The sequence below is a fragment of the Garra rufa genome, chromosome 11, assembly GCF_049309525.1.
Source record: "Garra rufa chromosome 11, GarRuf1.0, whole genome shotgun sequence".
Classification (NCBI taxonomy): domain Eukaryota; kingdom Metazoa; phylum Chordata; class Actinopteri; order Cypriniformes; family Cyprinidae; genus Garra; species Garra rufa.
In genome coordinates, this window is record NC_133371.1 from 39914965 (window position 1) to 39931347 (window position 16383).

A 16383-nucleotide genomic window follows, 5' to 3' on the forward strand; every position below is an offset into this window, starting at 1 on the left:
ATGTATTATTATTATTATTTTGTTAAAAACAAAACAGGTTTCTTTTATCATTTAGCATGATCTAAAATATAATTTTTTGTAACATTATACATGTCTTTTTATCATCTCTTTTGATCAATTTAAAGCATCCTTGCTAAATAAAGAGTAATAATTTATAATTTCATCGATGTTTTTGAATGGTATAGTGTATAATGTTACAAAAGCTTTTAATTTCAGGTAAATGCTGATCTTTGGATCTTTCTATTAATCAAAGAATCCTGAAAAATGTACTCAACTTTTTAAAATATTGATAATAATAATAATAATAATAATAATAATAATAAAAGAAGAACTGAACAAGACATGTTTCTTGAACAGCAAATCAGCATATTAGAATGATTTCTGAAGGATCATGTGACACTGAAGACTGCTGAAAATTCAGCTTTAATCACAGGAATAAATTACATTTTAAAATATATTAAAATAGAAAACAGTTATTTTAAATAGTTAAATTATTTTACACTATTCCAAAACTTTTGACTGGTAGTGTATATTATAAATAAAAATATATAATTATAAATAGAAAAAACTGTCCTTCGTGAGAGTACAATCACAAAACTGACAGGAAAGTTTCCTCTCCTCCTGACAACAGAATGCCAGTGCCTGAGTCATTTTTTCCTCCAGTCTGTCCAATGTAAATCTGGACCCTCATATCGGCGCCCCACAAATATTAGCGACCATCAGGTGGCGCAAAGGAATAGACGTGACGAACTCTGAAAGAATTAAGAGGTTTATTTATTTACATCATAAACGAGCAGCCCCGCAGGAGAATGTAAACGCGTCCTGTCCATCATCCTCCACCTCCTTCTCACCACCATCATCATCAGTCCAGAGAGACCCGCGCTTATTATTAAAGCTCAGGTTCGCCTCACTCATCATCAGCTGGACTTAATGAGTTTGTCAGTGATTAAAGAGCCTGTGTGCTGATGAACTGGGCTGGATTCTGCCTTTTCACCGCTCTGCCCTTAAAATGGAGTTTGTGGAGAGGAAGCGGAGCAGGAAATCGCAGAGCTTTAAACTGGTGAATGATGCAGGTAAGCAGACATACGCTCCTGTAGATGACAGCAGACAATAGGCGTTACGTCAGCACTCTGGAATGCACCTGTGATACAATGTATCATTCCCTCATTGTGCTGCTCGCATCATCACAATGTCAGACGCGTCATTCCGTTCGAAGCGTTCGAATTGTTTGTTACATTTTAACATTATGTTTGAACATTCGAATGCGTTTAGTCTGTCCTTGTGTACTTCTTCAAGTGTGGTGGAATATCATACAGCGCTGTCTGCTGCGTGAATGTGATGAAGGTCTAGATGAAGCTCTTCACAGTCACGCAGCCTACAGGTGGTCCTGCAGCACCACTTCATCACATCTGCACCGCACAGACGTCACGCATACAGCTGCTGTTATGAGTGACATCACAACATGTTAAGCAGCGTACTGGACCCTGGACCACAAAACCAGTCAGAAGGGTCAAATTTTTGATATCGAGTGTATACATCACCTGAAAGCTGAATACATAAGCTTTCCGTTGATGTATGGTTTATGATAGGACAGTATTTGGCTGAAAAACAAATTTTAAGAAATTCGCCTTAAGTTGTCCAAATGAAGTTCTTAGCAATGCGTATTACTACAAAATATTTACAGTGGAAAATGTAGAAAATATTGTCATGGAACATGATCTTTACTTAATATCCGAATGATTTTTGGCATAAAAGTAAAATCGATCATTTTGATCCATACAATGTATTGTTTGCTATTGCTAAATATATACCATATAAATTGAGAACTTGTATGTAATTTTTGTGCATTTAAAGGATTACTTCACTTCCAGAACAAAAAAATGACATATAATTTACTTACCCCCTTGTCATCAAGATGTTCGTGTCTTTCTTTCTTCGGTCGTAAAGAAATTATGTTTCTTGAGGAAAATATTTCAGGAATGTTCTCCATGTAATGGACTTCTATGGTGCCCCCGAGTTTGAACTTCTAAAATGTAGTTTAATGCAGCTTCAAATGGCTCTAAACGAACCTAGCCAAGGAATAAGGATCTTATCTAGCAAAACGATTGGTTATTTTCTAAAAAAAAAAAAAAAAAAAAGGCACAGTTTATATACCTTTTAACCTCAAATGCGCCTCTTGTCTACAGTTAGGGTATGTCGAAAAACTACCATTTTATTTTTTCCTCCAACTTTAAAATCGTTCTACATCGCTGCAGAAGTAGACCCAGTGTTTACAAAGTGAATGGGCACAGCTTTGAAAAAGTTAAAACAACGATGTAGGAGAAATTAAGATGGGAGTTTTTTGACATACCCTAACTGTATTGACCCGGATTACACAGAGGTCACATGCACCGAAGTGCTAGACAAGACTACCATTTGAGGTTAAAATGTATATAAATTTAACTTTTTTTTTTTTTTTTAGGAAATAACTGATTGTTTCGCTAGATAAGACCATTCTTTCTTGGCTGTGAACATTTAGAGGCCTTTGAAGCTGCATTTAAAGGAGTAGTTCACTTCCAGAACAAAAATGTACAGATAATGTACTCACCCCCTTGTCATCCAAGATGTTCATGTCTTTCTTTCTTCAGTTGTAAAGAAAATATGTTTCTTGAGGAAAACATTCCAGGAATGTTCTCCATATAGTGGACTTCTATGCCTCAAACGTTCCTCTTGTCATGCTCTGCCTGAACTCTGTTTTTTCCAGTTCAAGACAGTTAGGGTATGTTGAAAATTCTCATTTTCTCCTAAGTCGCTGTTTTATGTTAAGAATGTTTGATCTTCTTTGCATGTACACTTTGCAAACACTGCATCGATACTTCTGCAGTGATGTAGGATGATTTTGAAATGATTTTTAAAGTTGAGGGAGAGAAGGAGATGAGAGTTTTTCGACATACCCTAACTGCCTTGAACCGAAAAAACAAAACAAAACAGCGTTTAAAGGAGTAGTTCACTTTCGGATCAAAAATTTACAGATAATGTACTCACCTCTTTGTCATTTGTTTTTTGAAAATAATCAATCGTTCTTCCTCGGTTGGGATCATTTAGAGCCCTTTGAAGCTGCATTTAATCTGTATTTTGGAAGTTCAAACTCGGGGGCACCATAGAAGTCCGTTATATGGAGAGAAATCCTGAAATGTTTTCCTCAAAAAATATAATTTCTTTACGACTGAAGAAAGAAAGACATGAACATCTTGGATGACAAGGGGGTGAGTACATTATCTGTAAATTTTTGTTCTGGAAGTGAACCAATAATTAAATTAAAAATACATTTAAAAATAAAAATACAAAAAACACATTAAAAGTTAAAATTACATTTTTAGTTTAAAAAGACAATTTGTAAATTAAACTGTGTCATAATCTCATAATGATGTGATTCATTTAGATTTTAGCCATGAATTGGATGACGTTGACCAGAATGATGCTGAAGGAGATGCTTTGGATGCTTCTGAGACTGAAGGTAGCTGTTGTTCGTCATAACACACTTTATGACTGTGCATGCAGGCTTTGTGTCTTAACTGTGTTTCTCAGTCTGGTTAGGTGATGAAGGGATGGAGATAAAGAAGCAGATAACTGGCATGATGCGCTTGCTGAGCGACAAGACTGGACGAGTGTATCAGCGCGTTGGACGAGAGGGTGAGACTCTCAAACAGGAGCCTCAGGAGGAGGCTCTCAGCATGCCTGTGGCACAGAGCCTGGCCCCTGAACACCTCCAGTACGGCTGGAGCTCAGTTCTGATGGCTCACGGGCAGTATGGCACCCGCTCCAAAACACAGAGGATGCTCAACCACTCCAAAACTAATGGTGAGTCTCTAAACAATGAAACCCTTGTTAAGTGTGGAAAATCTATGAAATGCTAACCAAAGCATTATGTTTATATGCACTGGCCCTAAAGCATATTTTGACATTAAAGTCAAAAAGTGCTTTGAAAATGAATTTGCATACAATGACAAATGCATTTCATTAGATGACAATTTTTCAAAATAAGTGGCATGTTTAAAAGAAACATTTCGCAAAAATAACTTGGTTTTATATGATAATATCCAAAGCAACTTACATTGCATTTTACATAAACATTTTCTTGGTTTACACACTTCATGGAAATTGAATCTATGATTTTGGCATTGCTATGGTTGTGCTCTAATGTTTGAACTATAGAAATGTTTTATTTTATATTAATTTTATTTATTTATGCAAAATACAGTTTTATGTTTAGTAATAAATATTTATGGCTGGCACATTTTCTCAGTTTACTCATTCATCACTCAGTTCACTCAAATCATTACCAGGCAAAACAATTAATATATCATTTTGTTTCATTATTAAATCATAGTGTTATTTGGTTGCAGATGCCACTTGGCTGGACAATTTCAAAATCAAATGCAGTGAAATTGAGACATTTTAGGTATGACAAATTTGAGCCACTGTATTTTAATGTTTGTTCGCTCAGTTTAGCGGTTTAGCGGAGTATTATATATTTTATTTTATTACTTAGTTTAGTGGTTTTTTTAACTTAATTAATTTTTGATTTATTATTTTAGTACATTTTATTTTATTTATGTTATTTTTTTTAGTATCACTTAGTTTAGCACTGTTTTTATTTTATTTATTATTTTAGTAAATGTTTAATTAAATACAATTTTATTTTACTTCTTAGTTTAGCTCTTTTTTATTTTATTTTATTTTTAGGTATGACAAATTTGGGCCACTGTATTTTTCTGTTTGTTCATTCACTTTACTGTTTTTTATTTTATTATTTTATTTTATTATATGTTTTATTTTATTACTTAGTTTAGTGCTTTTTTTATTTAATTTAATTTAATTTCTTTTTTATTTTAGTACATTTATTTGTTATTTTATTTATGGTTTTTTTTTGCACTTAGTTTAGCATTTATTTTATTTTTAGCTATGACAAATTTGGGCCACTGTATTTTTCAGTTTGTTCATTTAGTTTAGCCCTTTTTATTTTTTATCATTTTATTTTATTGTTTATTTATTTATTTATATTTATTATTTTAGTACATTTATTTTTTCATTTTATTTATGTTTTTATTTTATCACTTAGTTTAGCATTTTTAAATTTTATTTATTATTTTAGTATTTTTATTTTGTTTTATTTTCAGCATGACAAATTTGTAATTAGTATTTTTCTGTTTGTTCACTTAGTTTAGCGCTTTTTTTATTTCATTTTATTTTTATTTTTTTAATTATTATTATTTTTGTACATTTTAAATTTTATTTCATGTTATTTTATTTTATCACTTAGTTTAGTGCTTTTTTATTTTATTTTGTTTATTATATGAGTACATTTATTTTATTCTTTGTTTTTATCTTATTTTTTTTTCTTTATTTTTTTTATCTCTTCACCTCTAGTTATTACAGTTTATCATGAGGTTGGATGCTTTTAGTGGCTCTGATGTTTCTTTTTCCTTTTCTTTGTTTCCTTTTTTGATATTAAACTCAGCAAAGCCATATTTCTGCTCAAAGTGACTTTGCATAGAAACACAGGAAGATATTACTTGAACCCCCCTTTGGGCTTCTCTCCAAGGAAACTTGTCTTATGTGACTGTGGGCTACAGAAAGATGTGCTGTCTGGCACTGCAGCAGCAAGTGTCTAGACAGCTTTGGAATAACACAGCAAACACGTAACGTCTTCCTTCTGTATACACATACACAAAAAGACACAATTACTCCCTCACTGTCAGTCAGACACACACACACACACACACACACACACACACACACCGGAGTCAGTAAGTCAGACAGCTTTTGTGCCTGGTGCTTGGAGCCGCTGGGTGTTAGACATCATCAGTGATGGCCGTTGTGTTGACGATGCATGTGTGTTCTGATTCAGACATGGCCTTGCCCCCTGCGCCTGCTGCCATGGCAACTGAGCCGAGCTGCTGTATGTGCAACTGCAAGAGCACCCTGCAGGCCATTCTACTGGAGTTACGTACCATGAGGAAACTAATACAAACTCAGAGAGGTAAATCAAACACAACTACTCTCATTCCTCTTGGGTTTTTATTGACCAGTGTTCTGCTGCACACTTAGGATCCCAGGACAAACAGGGCTCCCAGGTCTCGCTCTCATCCCGAGCCTCCATCTCCAGGAGGAGGAGCCGAAAGAGGAGGCCGGGTCACAGAGTGACAGTTCTGGCCACGCCCACTAAAAGAACCACACCTCTGTCGCCACCCGCTGGGGCTAATGCTGTTATTGGGTGTAGTCAGTCCAGCGAGGACACGCCCCCAAAGGTGACAACGTTTATCCCAGATCCCATTTCCAGTGTCAAGACTCCTCCCTCTCACTACAGCGTCAACAGAGGCCAAAGCACCACAGAGGTACAGAGAATACTAAAATAATATATATATATATATATATATATATATATATATATATATATATATATATATATATTAGGGGTGGGCATAGATTAATTTTTTTAATCTAGATTAATCTAGATTAAATCTTGGAATTAATCTAGATTAAAATGGCTAATTTGAATTCTGCTGAAGGCATTCAGAATATGTGTGCTACCCAAATAATGACTAAACATGTTACGCCGTACTTTTATTTTGACAGGTTGCCGTGAAGTTTCTGTGTATACAGTATGACATGATGCGAGTTTTCTCAAATGAAACGGTATAAGTGACACTCACAGCAGTTTTGGAGATTGAGTTTATCTGTTCATGTGAGATGCAAATGGCAAAAATTACCGGGAGCGTCACGTGTGTTTCAGTATGCGTGTAGTAAAAGCGCGTCTCCATTATTCATACATACAGCTTGGCAAAAGGAACATACTGGATTCATATTAAAACGGTCTTTTTGCATTTCAGTTTTCACATACACTAGTCCATATCGCGATTTGAATTAAGTGACAGACCATATTTGATTTATGAATCCAAAAAACGACGAATTTACGTGGCATTTCGCGCTATAGTAGATTCGGTTTTTATGAATGGAGGACGACGTGATCCCGTCTGTGTTTTGGCGGAGGAGACATAAACGCGCGACCATATTCTACAGTCTTCGGTATACATCCGCGTTAAACTATCAAGGTGAAAGTCATCATAGCTTGCGTAGTTTAGACCCAGCTCCCAACCCAATTTTGAGAATAGATTAACGGCGATATTTTTTTTATCGCCCGATAAAAGTCTCACGTTAACGCAGCACGTTAACGCCGATAACGGCCCACCACTAATATATATATATATTAGGGCTGTCAGTTTAACACGTTAACTAGTTGTGAAAAAATAACGCAATTAAAATATTTTAACACAGTTAATGCACTGGCCCCACCCCCAGACCTGTATCTGCATCAACTTATATTTCATATAGTTGACTGTTAACAAATATGATGCGGGGCAACAACTCTATAAATGCAGTTATGACCTAAAATTCAAGATATTAGTGCAAAAAATGCCCCTGTACAGTATGTATCAGTATCATTATATATCACATATCACACACAATATCACACCGGCAGCAAGAGCAATGACACAAGGGCCTGTTTGTGTCCCAAATCTGTCACGAGCTTAAATGTGACTTTATACAACAGTTCAGTAAAAAAGAAGTTGATATTGTGTTATATTTTAAACACAATATTGTGTGTTTTTTCCCAATTTTTTTTTTTGCAATTAGACACACTTTTTGGAAGTTATTCCAAAACATTTTTATTTTTATATGTGTACCACTGTTCAGAACTGTGATAGTTAACCATGTGCTGTTTAGCATCTTTGAGCTAGGTTTAAAAATACCTAAAATTGTCACGACCAAAACATTTGGTGGAGTTTCGATAGTGACATCTTTTTAGGTGTTATCCCATAAAATCGTCACTACCGAAGCATTTGGTGGAGTTTCGGCAGTAACAGCTTTGTTTTTCTGGGTGTTACCCCATAAAATTGTCACTACCGAAACTGTCAAGACCTAAATATGTCATCATTGTTTCGGTAGTGTCAAAAGGGAACACAAAATCCTTTATTTTGGGAAAATAAACAAAATTTTAGTACAGTTATGCAATTTATTATTATTATTATTATTTTTTGTATGTTTTATTAGTGTTTTAGTTTGCAAGTTAAAATTCTGTAATGTAATGTGGTCACTGACAAAACTAAAAATGTGCAGTAATGTGCATGGGATGTTTTGTGTGAAATAAAGTGTACTGAATTATCAGCTAAGATATTATGATAATTTTTGGTTCAATGTGTATTCACTCTAATGAATCCTTAAATTTCAAACCAGTATGATCAATGTTTTGCCTTTTACAAAGAGAAATTGGATTCAAAATACAACAAATCTCATAAAATTACACTTACATTTTGTGAGTAATTTTAAAACAAATGTTAAGTTATTAATTGACCTCTAAATTTTTTTTTATAAATTTATTAAAGCAAAAAAATATATTATATATTAGAAGTAAACATTGTCCAACAGCGATACCACTTTATGTCAAAATAACACTTGAAATGATGTGAAAACATGATATGTGAGTGTTTTTAGTGAATAATCAGCTAAATCAGAAATTTAAAGTAAATCTCTGTGTCTGTGACCAATATTTACCAAGCTTGGATGACCCCAAAAAAATAAAAAATAGTATATGTTAACTTTTAAAAATAATAGCTGAACATAAGTTCACAAATAAAGTGTGTTACACTGACTTGATGAGATTCACACTTGGCTTTAATAAATAGAATATTACATTGTTTATGTAAAAATTATACACGAACAGTCAAATGTTTTTTTTATGTTTTTAAAAAAGTATCTTCTGCTCAACAAGTCTGCATTTATTTGATTCAAAATACAGCAAAATCAGTAATATTCTGAAATATTTTTACAGTGTAAAATAACTGTTTTCTATTTGAATATATTTCAAAATGTAATTTATTATTATGATTTCAAAGCTGAATTCTAATTACAAAAGATTTCTATTTTTAGATAAATGCTGTTCTTCTGAAACCTGAAAAAAATCTACTTAGCTGTTTTCAACATAATAATAATAATAAATGTTTTTTGAGCAGCAAATCAGAATATTAGAATGATTTCTGAAGGATCATGTGACTGGAGTAATGATGCTAAAAATTCAGCTTTGAAATCACAGGAATAAATTACATTTTAAAATATAATCAAATAGAAAACAGTTGTTTTAAATACTACAAATATTTCAAAATTTTACTTTTTTTCTGTACTTTGGATCACATAAATGCAGGCTTAGTGAGTAGAAGAAACTTCTTTAAAAACTTTTAAAATCCTACTGCTCTCTGGTAGTGTAAAATAGATGTTTTTTTTTAAATTTTCTCATAATATAAGTAATGTTTATTTAACCAAGAAAATGTGACTAGATTTGAATTTACATTTGATTTGATTTTGCCTCCTCATTTCAGAACATCACCGCACACCACTGATATACATATCTCAAATTGTAATACTGTCTAGTTCATAGACTGTGACTTAAAAGCTTGCATGATTAAATTCTTTGAAAAGAAGCATTCAGCTAGCCAGTAACTTTTTTGATTTACTTGCCAATGCGTATTTTCACTCTTGGCAAGTTCTGATTTTGGACCATGTTTGCGCCCATCAAACTGATAGCTGGCCATGTCTTTCTCTCTAAATGTTAGAAACAACAGAAGGGGTTGAGTACATAAATATGCTTTCACAGTTGTCTAGGTTATGTGTTTATTCTGACAAGAGTGTGTATGTCTCAGAAACAATTATTAATGTGATGTCTCTTACCTGACTAAATGTGAAATTTTGTGATGATTAGAGTTTGTGTGTCAATGTATGTGTTCATTCCTAAGTGTATGAGTGTGTATTAATTTCTTTTATTAATATCCCGCCCGTCTGTCTCTCCCAGCCGGAGGTGCAGTTGGCCGAGGATTATGACGTATTTATTCCTAAAGCACAGTTGGACTCTATCTTACTGAACTACACTCGCTCTGGCAGCCTGCTCTTCAGGAAACTGGTGTGTGCGTTCTTTGATGATACCACGCTGGCAAACTCACTGCCCAACGGCAAGAGAAAGAGAGGGCTGAACGACACCAGGAAAGGACTCGATCAAAACATAGTCGGAGCCATCAAAGGTTGGTGAACATATCTAACCCAGACCAGAACTTGCACAACATCAGCTTAGAGGGGAATTATTCTGAATTTTAGTGGTCCTAAAAAGTATGTAGACAGTTAAAAATGCCACACTTAAAAATGTTATTGCATTAGGTAATGAATAATCAAACCATGTGGTGTTTATTTAAAAGATTTCATTGTTCATTCAAAACATTTCACAAGAAAATGGTTAAGTTTTAAGTGATAAATGTCAAGATAAAATGTTTAAGTTCCAGTTTAAGGTGTTTTTGTTACACGTTACATGTACTTACTATTATACTAACAATTAATTAAGCATAATTACATGCAAGATGCAAGTAACCCTAAGCCGTATAGTAAGTACATGTAGTTAATTAATATTACTCAGTACTAAAATTTATACACTGTAACAAGGACACCTTAAAATAAAGTATAACAAAAAATATATTTATTTTTATTTATAAAAAATTTATAAAATTGATTATTTGTGTACTTGCATTTCTTTGTAATTAATTGAAATGTAATAATAATATATAATGTATTTATTATATATTATTATATATTTTATAAATATTAATTTATTATAATGTATTCTTCTTCTTCTTATTATTATTATTATAAATACTTATTATTTGTTACTTGGATTTCTTTGTAATTAATTATGAAATGTATTATTTATTATATATTTATTATAAATATTAATTTATTATTATTATAAATATTTATTAGTTATGTTACTTGCATTTCCTTGTAATTAATTGTAATTAATAATGTATCATTTATTAAATATTTATTATAAATAATAATTCATTATTATTATAAATATTTATTATTATTTACATTTCTTTGTAATTTATTATTTATTATATATTTATTATAAATATTTATTATTATTTACTATTATTATAAATATTTATTATTATTTGTGTTACTTGCAATTCTTTGTAATTAATTGCCAAATTTATTATTATATATTTATTATAAATATTAATTTATCATTTATTTTTTTAAATATATTTATTTTGTTACTTGCATTTCTTTGTAATTGTGAAATGTATTTAATATATATTTTTTATAAATATTAATTTATCATAATTTATTATTATTATTATACATTTATTATTATTTGTTACTTGCATTTCTTTGTAATTGTGAATTTTTTTTATTTATTATATATTTATTATAAATATTAATTTATTATTATTATAAATATTTATTATGTTACTTCCATTTATTTGTAAATAATTGGGAAATGTATAATTTATTATTAGTATACATTTATTATAATAATAATAATAATAATAATAATTTATTATTATAATAAATATTTATTGTTTGTTTATATATTAATTTATTTATTATTATTTATTACATTTATATGTAATTCATTATGAAATTATTTATTATAAATATTAATGTATTATTAATGTAATATAAATATTTATTACTTGTGTTCTTTGTAATTAATTGTGAAATTTCCTAGAAATTTCTAAGTAAAAATAGTTTCTACACCATTATTTATTTATTCAGTTTATGTGAACTTGTATTTTTTACATGTATGTGTACAAATCTAGTGTTCACAGAAAAGTATTGCACAGCCAATGGCATTGAGAAGCTTCCCGGCCCCAGAGACTGGGTCCAGATTCTACAAGACCAGATCAAACTTGCCCGTCGACGCTTAAAAAGAGGTGAGAATATGACATTAAGAGAAATACATACAAGGCAAGTGACAAAGAAAGACCAATGACAGGATTTCCTGTTGCTTCATGATTTTAATTGCTTTTAAAACAATTAATCGATCATTTAAATGTTAATACAACAAATGCTTCAATGTCTTCATTTATTTGATTTGTTTTTAATCATTTGCAGCAGAGACAACCTCGGACAATACTGATATTCAGCACAAAACAGGTACTCAGACATATTGACTCAAACCCACACACACAGCATGAATAAAAGCGCTTCAGATTGACAAGTGTCCTTCGCCTCATGACATTGCAATACCAAATTGTTTATTAAGTGTTGAAGATACTCTAAATAATAGGCTAAATAACTTCATTTTTCAGAGAAATATCAGCAAACTGTCGACAAAGTGGAAACTGTGACACAAAATGGTACCGCCGTGCACATTGTTAATATTTCACTCTCAAAAAGCGGCATTGTTCTTAAGTAACCCTTTCTTCTGTACCGCAGGTGCTGCTTATGAGAGAACAGAATGTCTAGTTGCTATGGACACTGCCTGAGAAGAGATTGTTTTCAACAAAATGCAACCTCCGACCCCCGCAAAGGAGTCATTTTTAATTGTTTCGCCCGTCTAGACTGTAGCACGTACGGAGAGACACGGCTTTGAAATTATCACGGTCAGCAGAGAGAAAGTTTGTCATTTTGCTGATCGATTAGCAAACCCTTTTATAACACATTTGATCGTTTTCAAGTCACTAGTTGTCACTAGTTGTCTTCTATGAATATATGGAAGTGTTTGTAGTTTCTCAGCTTCCTCCAAATGCTTCACCAACAAGTATCAGCAGGACTGCTGAGAAAACATGACTGTGCCTTTAATTCACTCCGCCATGCCAAGCAACAAACTGATGTCATTTCACCATTGTGCTGTTTATTGACACTTTCTGGTGAAATACGTGGCATTTTCTATATAGTCATATTCGCTGCACATAGTCTTACTAATGTGTTGTTGGTTATATAATCTGGCAGACTGGTTGTGTAGACCTGTAACTGTTTGACTTCCTGTGTAAGAGGATTTAGTGTCTATTGAATGTGTACAAATGAGTGACTACGAACATTGTCCTGCGTCTGTGTAACAAAGGGTACCTCACAGTCAAATGCTTGAATAACTATTCATGTTAATATCCGGGTTAAATACTGGTTAAAGCAGAAGTTCTCTTCCAGAACAAAAATTTACAGATAATTTACAGATGTCTTTCTTTCTTTCATAGATGACTTCTATGGTGCCCGCGAGTTTGAACTTCCAAAATGCATTTTCAGAACAAAAATTGACAGATAATGTACTCGCCCCCTTGTCATCCAAGATGTTCATGTCTTTCTTTCTTTCTTCATTCATAAGGAAATTGTTTTTTGAGGAAAATATTTCAGGATTTCTGATGGACCTCTATGGTGCCCCCAAGTTTGAACTTCCAAATGCAGCTTTAAATGGCTCTGAACGAGCCCAGCCAAGGAAAGAAGGGTCTTATCTAGCAAAACGTTCGGTTATTTTCTAAAAAAATTACAATTTACAACTTTATAACCTGTGTACTCTGTGTAGAGATTAAAAAGTATATAAATTGTAAATGTTTTTAGAAAATAATCGATCGTTTCGCTAGATAAGACCCTTCTTCCTCGGCTGTGATCGTTTAGAGCCCTTTGAAACTGCATTTTGGAAGTTCAAACTCGGGGGCACCGTAGAAGTCCATTATATGGAGAGAAATCCTGAAATGTTTTCCTCAAAAACATAATTTCTTTACGAATGAAGAAAGAAAGACATTAACATCTTGGATGACAAGGGGGTGAGTACATCATCTGTAAATTTTTGTTCTGAATGTGAACTACTCCTTTAAATGCAGCTTCAAAAGGGTCTAAACAATCCCAGCCAAAGTATAAGGGTCTTATCTAGCAAAACCATTGGTTACTTTAAAAAAGTACAATTTATATACTTTTTAACCTCAAATGCTCATCTTGTCTAGCAATACTCTGTGTAATCCAGGTCAATACAGTTAGGGAATGTCCAAAAACTACAATCTTATTTTCTCCTCCAACTTCAAAATAGTCCTACATTGGGGTTTTACCATTTTTTTTTTTGTAAAGGGCGTTTGTTCTTCTTTGCATGTTAAGTTTGTAAACACTGTGTTGGTACTTCTATAGCGATGTAGGATGATTTTGAAGTTGCGGTAGAAAATGAGATGGGAGTTTTTCGACGTACCCTAACTGTATTAACCCGGAGTACACAAAGTATGCATACACAATATACAAAAATAAGTAGTTTCAACTTAAAAATGTAAGTGTTTGTGCTGCCTTAAAATTTTAAGTTTACTCAACTCAAATATCCACGGTTTTTTATGTAGTACAACTTAACATTTCATGTTGACTAAACTTAAAATATTAAGGCAGTATGAACACTTATGTTTTTAAGTTGAATCAACTTCTTTTTTTACAGTGTACACTTCGCAGTGCTAAATAAGAAGAGCATTTGAAGTTAAAAAGTATATAAATTGTAAATTTTTTAGAAAATAATCAATTATTTTGGCTAGATAAGACCCTTTCTCCTTGGCTGGGATTGTTTGGAGCTCTTTAAATCTGCATTTAAACATTTTAGAAGTACAAACTCGTGGGCACTATAGAAGTATGCGTAACATTCCTGAAATGTTTTCCACAAAAAAACATAATTTCTTTACGACTGAAGAAAGAAAGACATGAACATCTTGGATGACAAGGGGGTGAGTAAATGATCTGTACATTTTTGTTCTAGAAGTGAACTTCTCCTTTAAGCTGTTTGGACGGCATCTGGGGCTTCATTCACGTGTTGGTTTGTAAAAGCTATCCTTAAAACGCACATACGGAAATGCACTTACATTGTACACCTGCCCTATAGACTTCCATTGTAAGTGCATAACTGTCAACCCAAACTGATGTTTGCTTTTATGAACCGAGATACGAGTCAAAACGAATGCCGCTGATGCTGTCGATAGAGCTTAACCGGCAACATTCCTTTAAGAGCACAGATGTTGTGTCTATGCCTCCTTTTTAATATTCCTGTTTTAAAAAAGCTGAATTTTATGTTTATTAGTGGAAACTTGTTTGGTCTGAGATGTCAAATAAATATGGCTGTGTCTTACATGGTGCTTGTGAGCCTCAAAGTTACCTTTACATTTGTCTTTTCTTATATTTACACCACCAGTCAAATGTTTTTGAACTGTAAGATTCACTTAGATGTTTCTTCTGCTCACCAAGCCTGCATTTATTTGATCTTTAGTACAGAAAAAGCTGTACAATTTTGAAATATTTTACTATTTAAAATAACTGTTTTCTATTAGAATATATTTTAAACTGTAATTTGTTACTGTGATTTCAAAGCTGAATTTTAGCAGCATTACTCTAGTGACATGATCCTTTAGAAATAATTTTAATATTCTGATTTGCTGCTCAAAAAACATTATATAAACAGCTGAGTAGAATTGTTTCAGGTTTTTTTTTGATGAACAGAAACTTAGAATAGCATTTATCTGAAATGGAAATCTTTTATAACATTATAAATGTCTTTATCATCACTTTTGATCAATTTAAACCATCCTTGCTAAATAAAAGTATTCAACGTGTACAATTTCTTTCCCCCAAAATAAGAAATTATTATAAAATAAAATCAATAAATAAAATTATACAAACTCCAAGCTTTTGAATGGAAAAGTGTATAATGTTAAAAAAGCTTTTTATTTCAGATAAATGCTGATCTTTGAATCTTTCTTTTCATTAAAGAATCCTAAAAAATGTACTCAAATGTTTTAAATTTTGATAATATTTAATAATATGCAAATCAGCATATTATCTAAAGCAGGGGTTTTCAAACCTGTCCTGGAGCCTTCCCTGCCCTGCACATTTTGCTTGTCTCTCTCATCTAATACACCTGATTCAAATCATCAGCTCATTAGTAGAGACTGCAAGACCTGAATTGGGTGTGCCTAATAAGGGAGACATACAAAATGTGCAGGGCAGGGGAGGCTCCAGGACAGGTTTGAAAACCCCTGATCTAAAGGATCATGTGACGCTGAAGACTGAAGTAATAATGCTGAAAATTCAGCTTTGCATCACAAGAATAAATTATATTTTTAAATATATTCAAATAGAAGGCAGTCATTTTAAATATTACAAATATTTTACAATTTTACTGCTTTTGCTGACTTTGAATCAAATAAATTCAGGCTTGGTGAAAAGCCTTAAAAATCTTACTGTTCAAAAACCTTTGACCGGTAGTGTATCTGTTCTAATAATTACTTTATTACTCATTTCATTTTATTTTATTTCTTTCTTCTTTCTTTTATCAAAAGCATTACACTACAAACACACAAAATAGTTAAAGAACAGAAAAAGGCAAACGTTTTTAAGATTTAGCTTGCTTCTTTGTTGACCAATTTTAAAATTGTGTCTATATTGCTTAATTAATTTCATAAAAACGTTAAAAATGGCTTAAAATTGTTTTTTTCATGTGAAATGTACAAAGAAACTAAATGAAATAATACAATAAAACAATAACTATCGTTTACATAGTAA

At 32.2% G+C, this 16383-nt stretch overlaps 1 protein-coding gene across 1 annotated transcript; it reads left to right on the forward strand.

Moving 5' to 3' along the window:
- Positions 1 to 750: 750 nt before the first annotated feature.
- bend7 (BEN domain containing 7) lies at positions 751 to 14953 on the forward strand. Its single transcript, XM_073850609.1, has 10 exons — positions 751 to 1073; positions 3422 to 3496; positions 3568 to 3840; positions 5891 to 6022; positions 6091 to 6377; positions 9887 to 10112; positions 11685 to 11798; positions 11980 to 12021; positions 12177 to 12224; positions 12304 to 14953. Exons 1-10 carry the CDS (start codon positions 1010 to 1012, stop codon positions 12351 to 12353), a joined length of 1311 nt encoding a protein of 436 aa, XP_073706710.1. The 5' UTR covers positions 751 to 1009; the 3' UTR covers positions 12354 to 14953.
- The last annotated feature ends 1430 nt before the right edge of the window (positions 14954 to 16383 follow it).

Excerpts from the sequence above, each read along its gene's own strand:
- bend7 (XM_073850609.1), top strand. The coding sequence starts at position 1,010 with ATGGAGTTTGTGGAGAGGAAGCGGAGCAGGAAATCGCAGAGCTTTAAA. Across the intron at positions 10,113-11,684 it reads CATAGTCGGAGCCATCAAAG|TGTTCACAGAAAAGTATTGC; the intron begins GTTGGTGAACAT and ends GTACAAATCTAG. Across the intron at positions 12,022-12,176 it reads TGATATTCAGCACAAAACAG|AGAAATATCAGCAAACTGTC; the intron begins GTACTCAGACAT and ends TTCATTTTTCAG.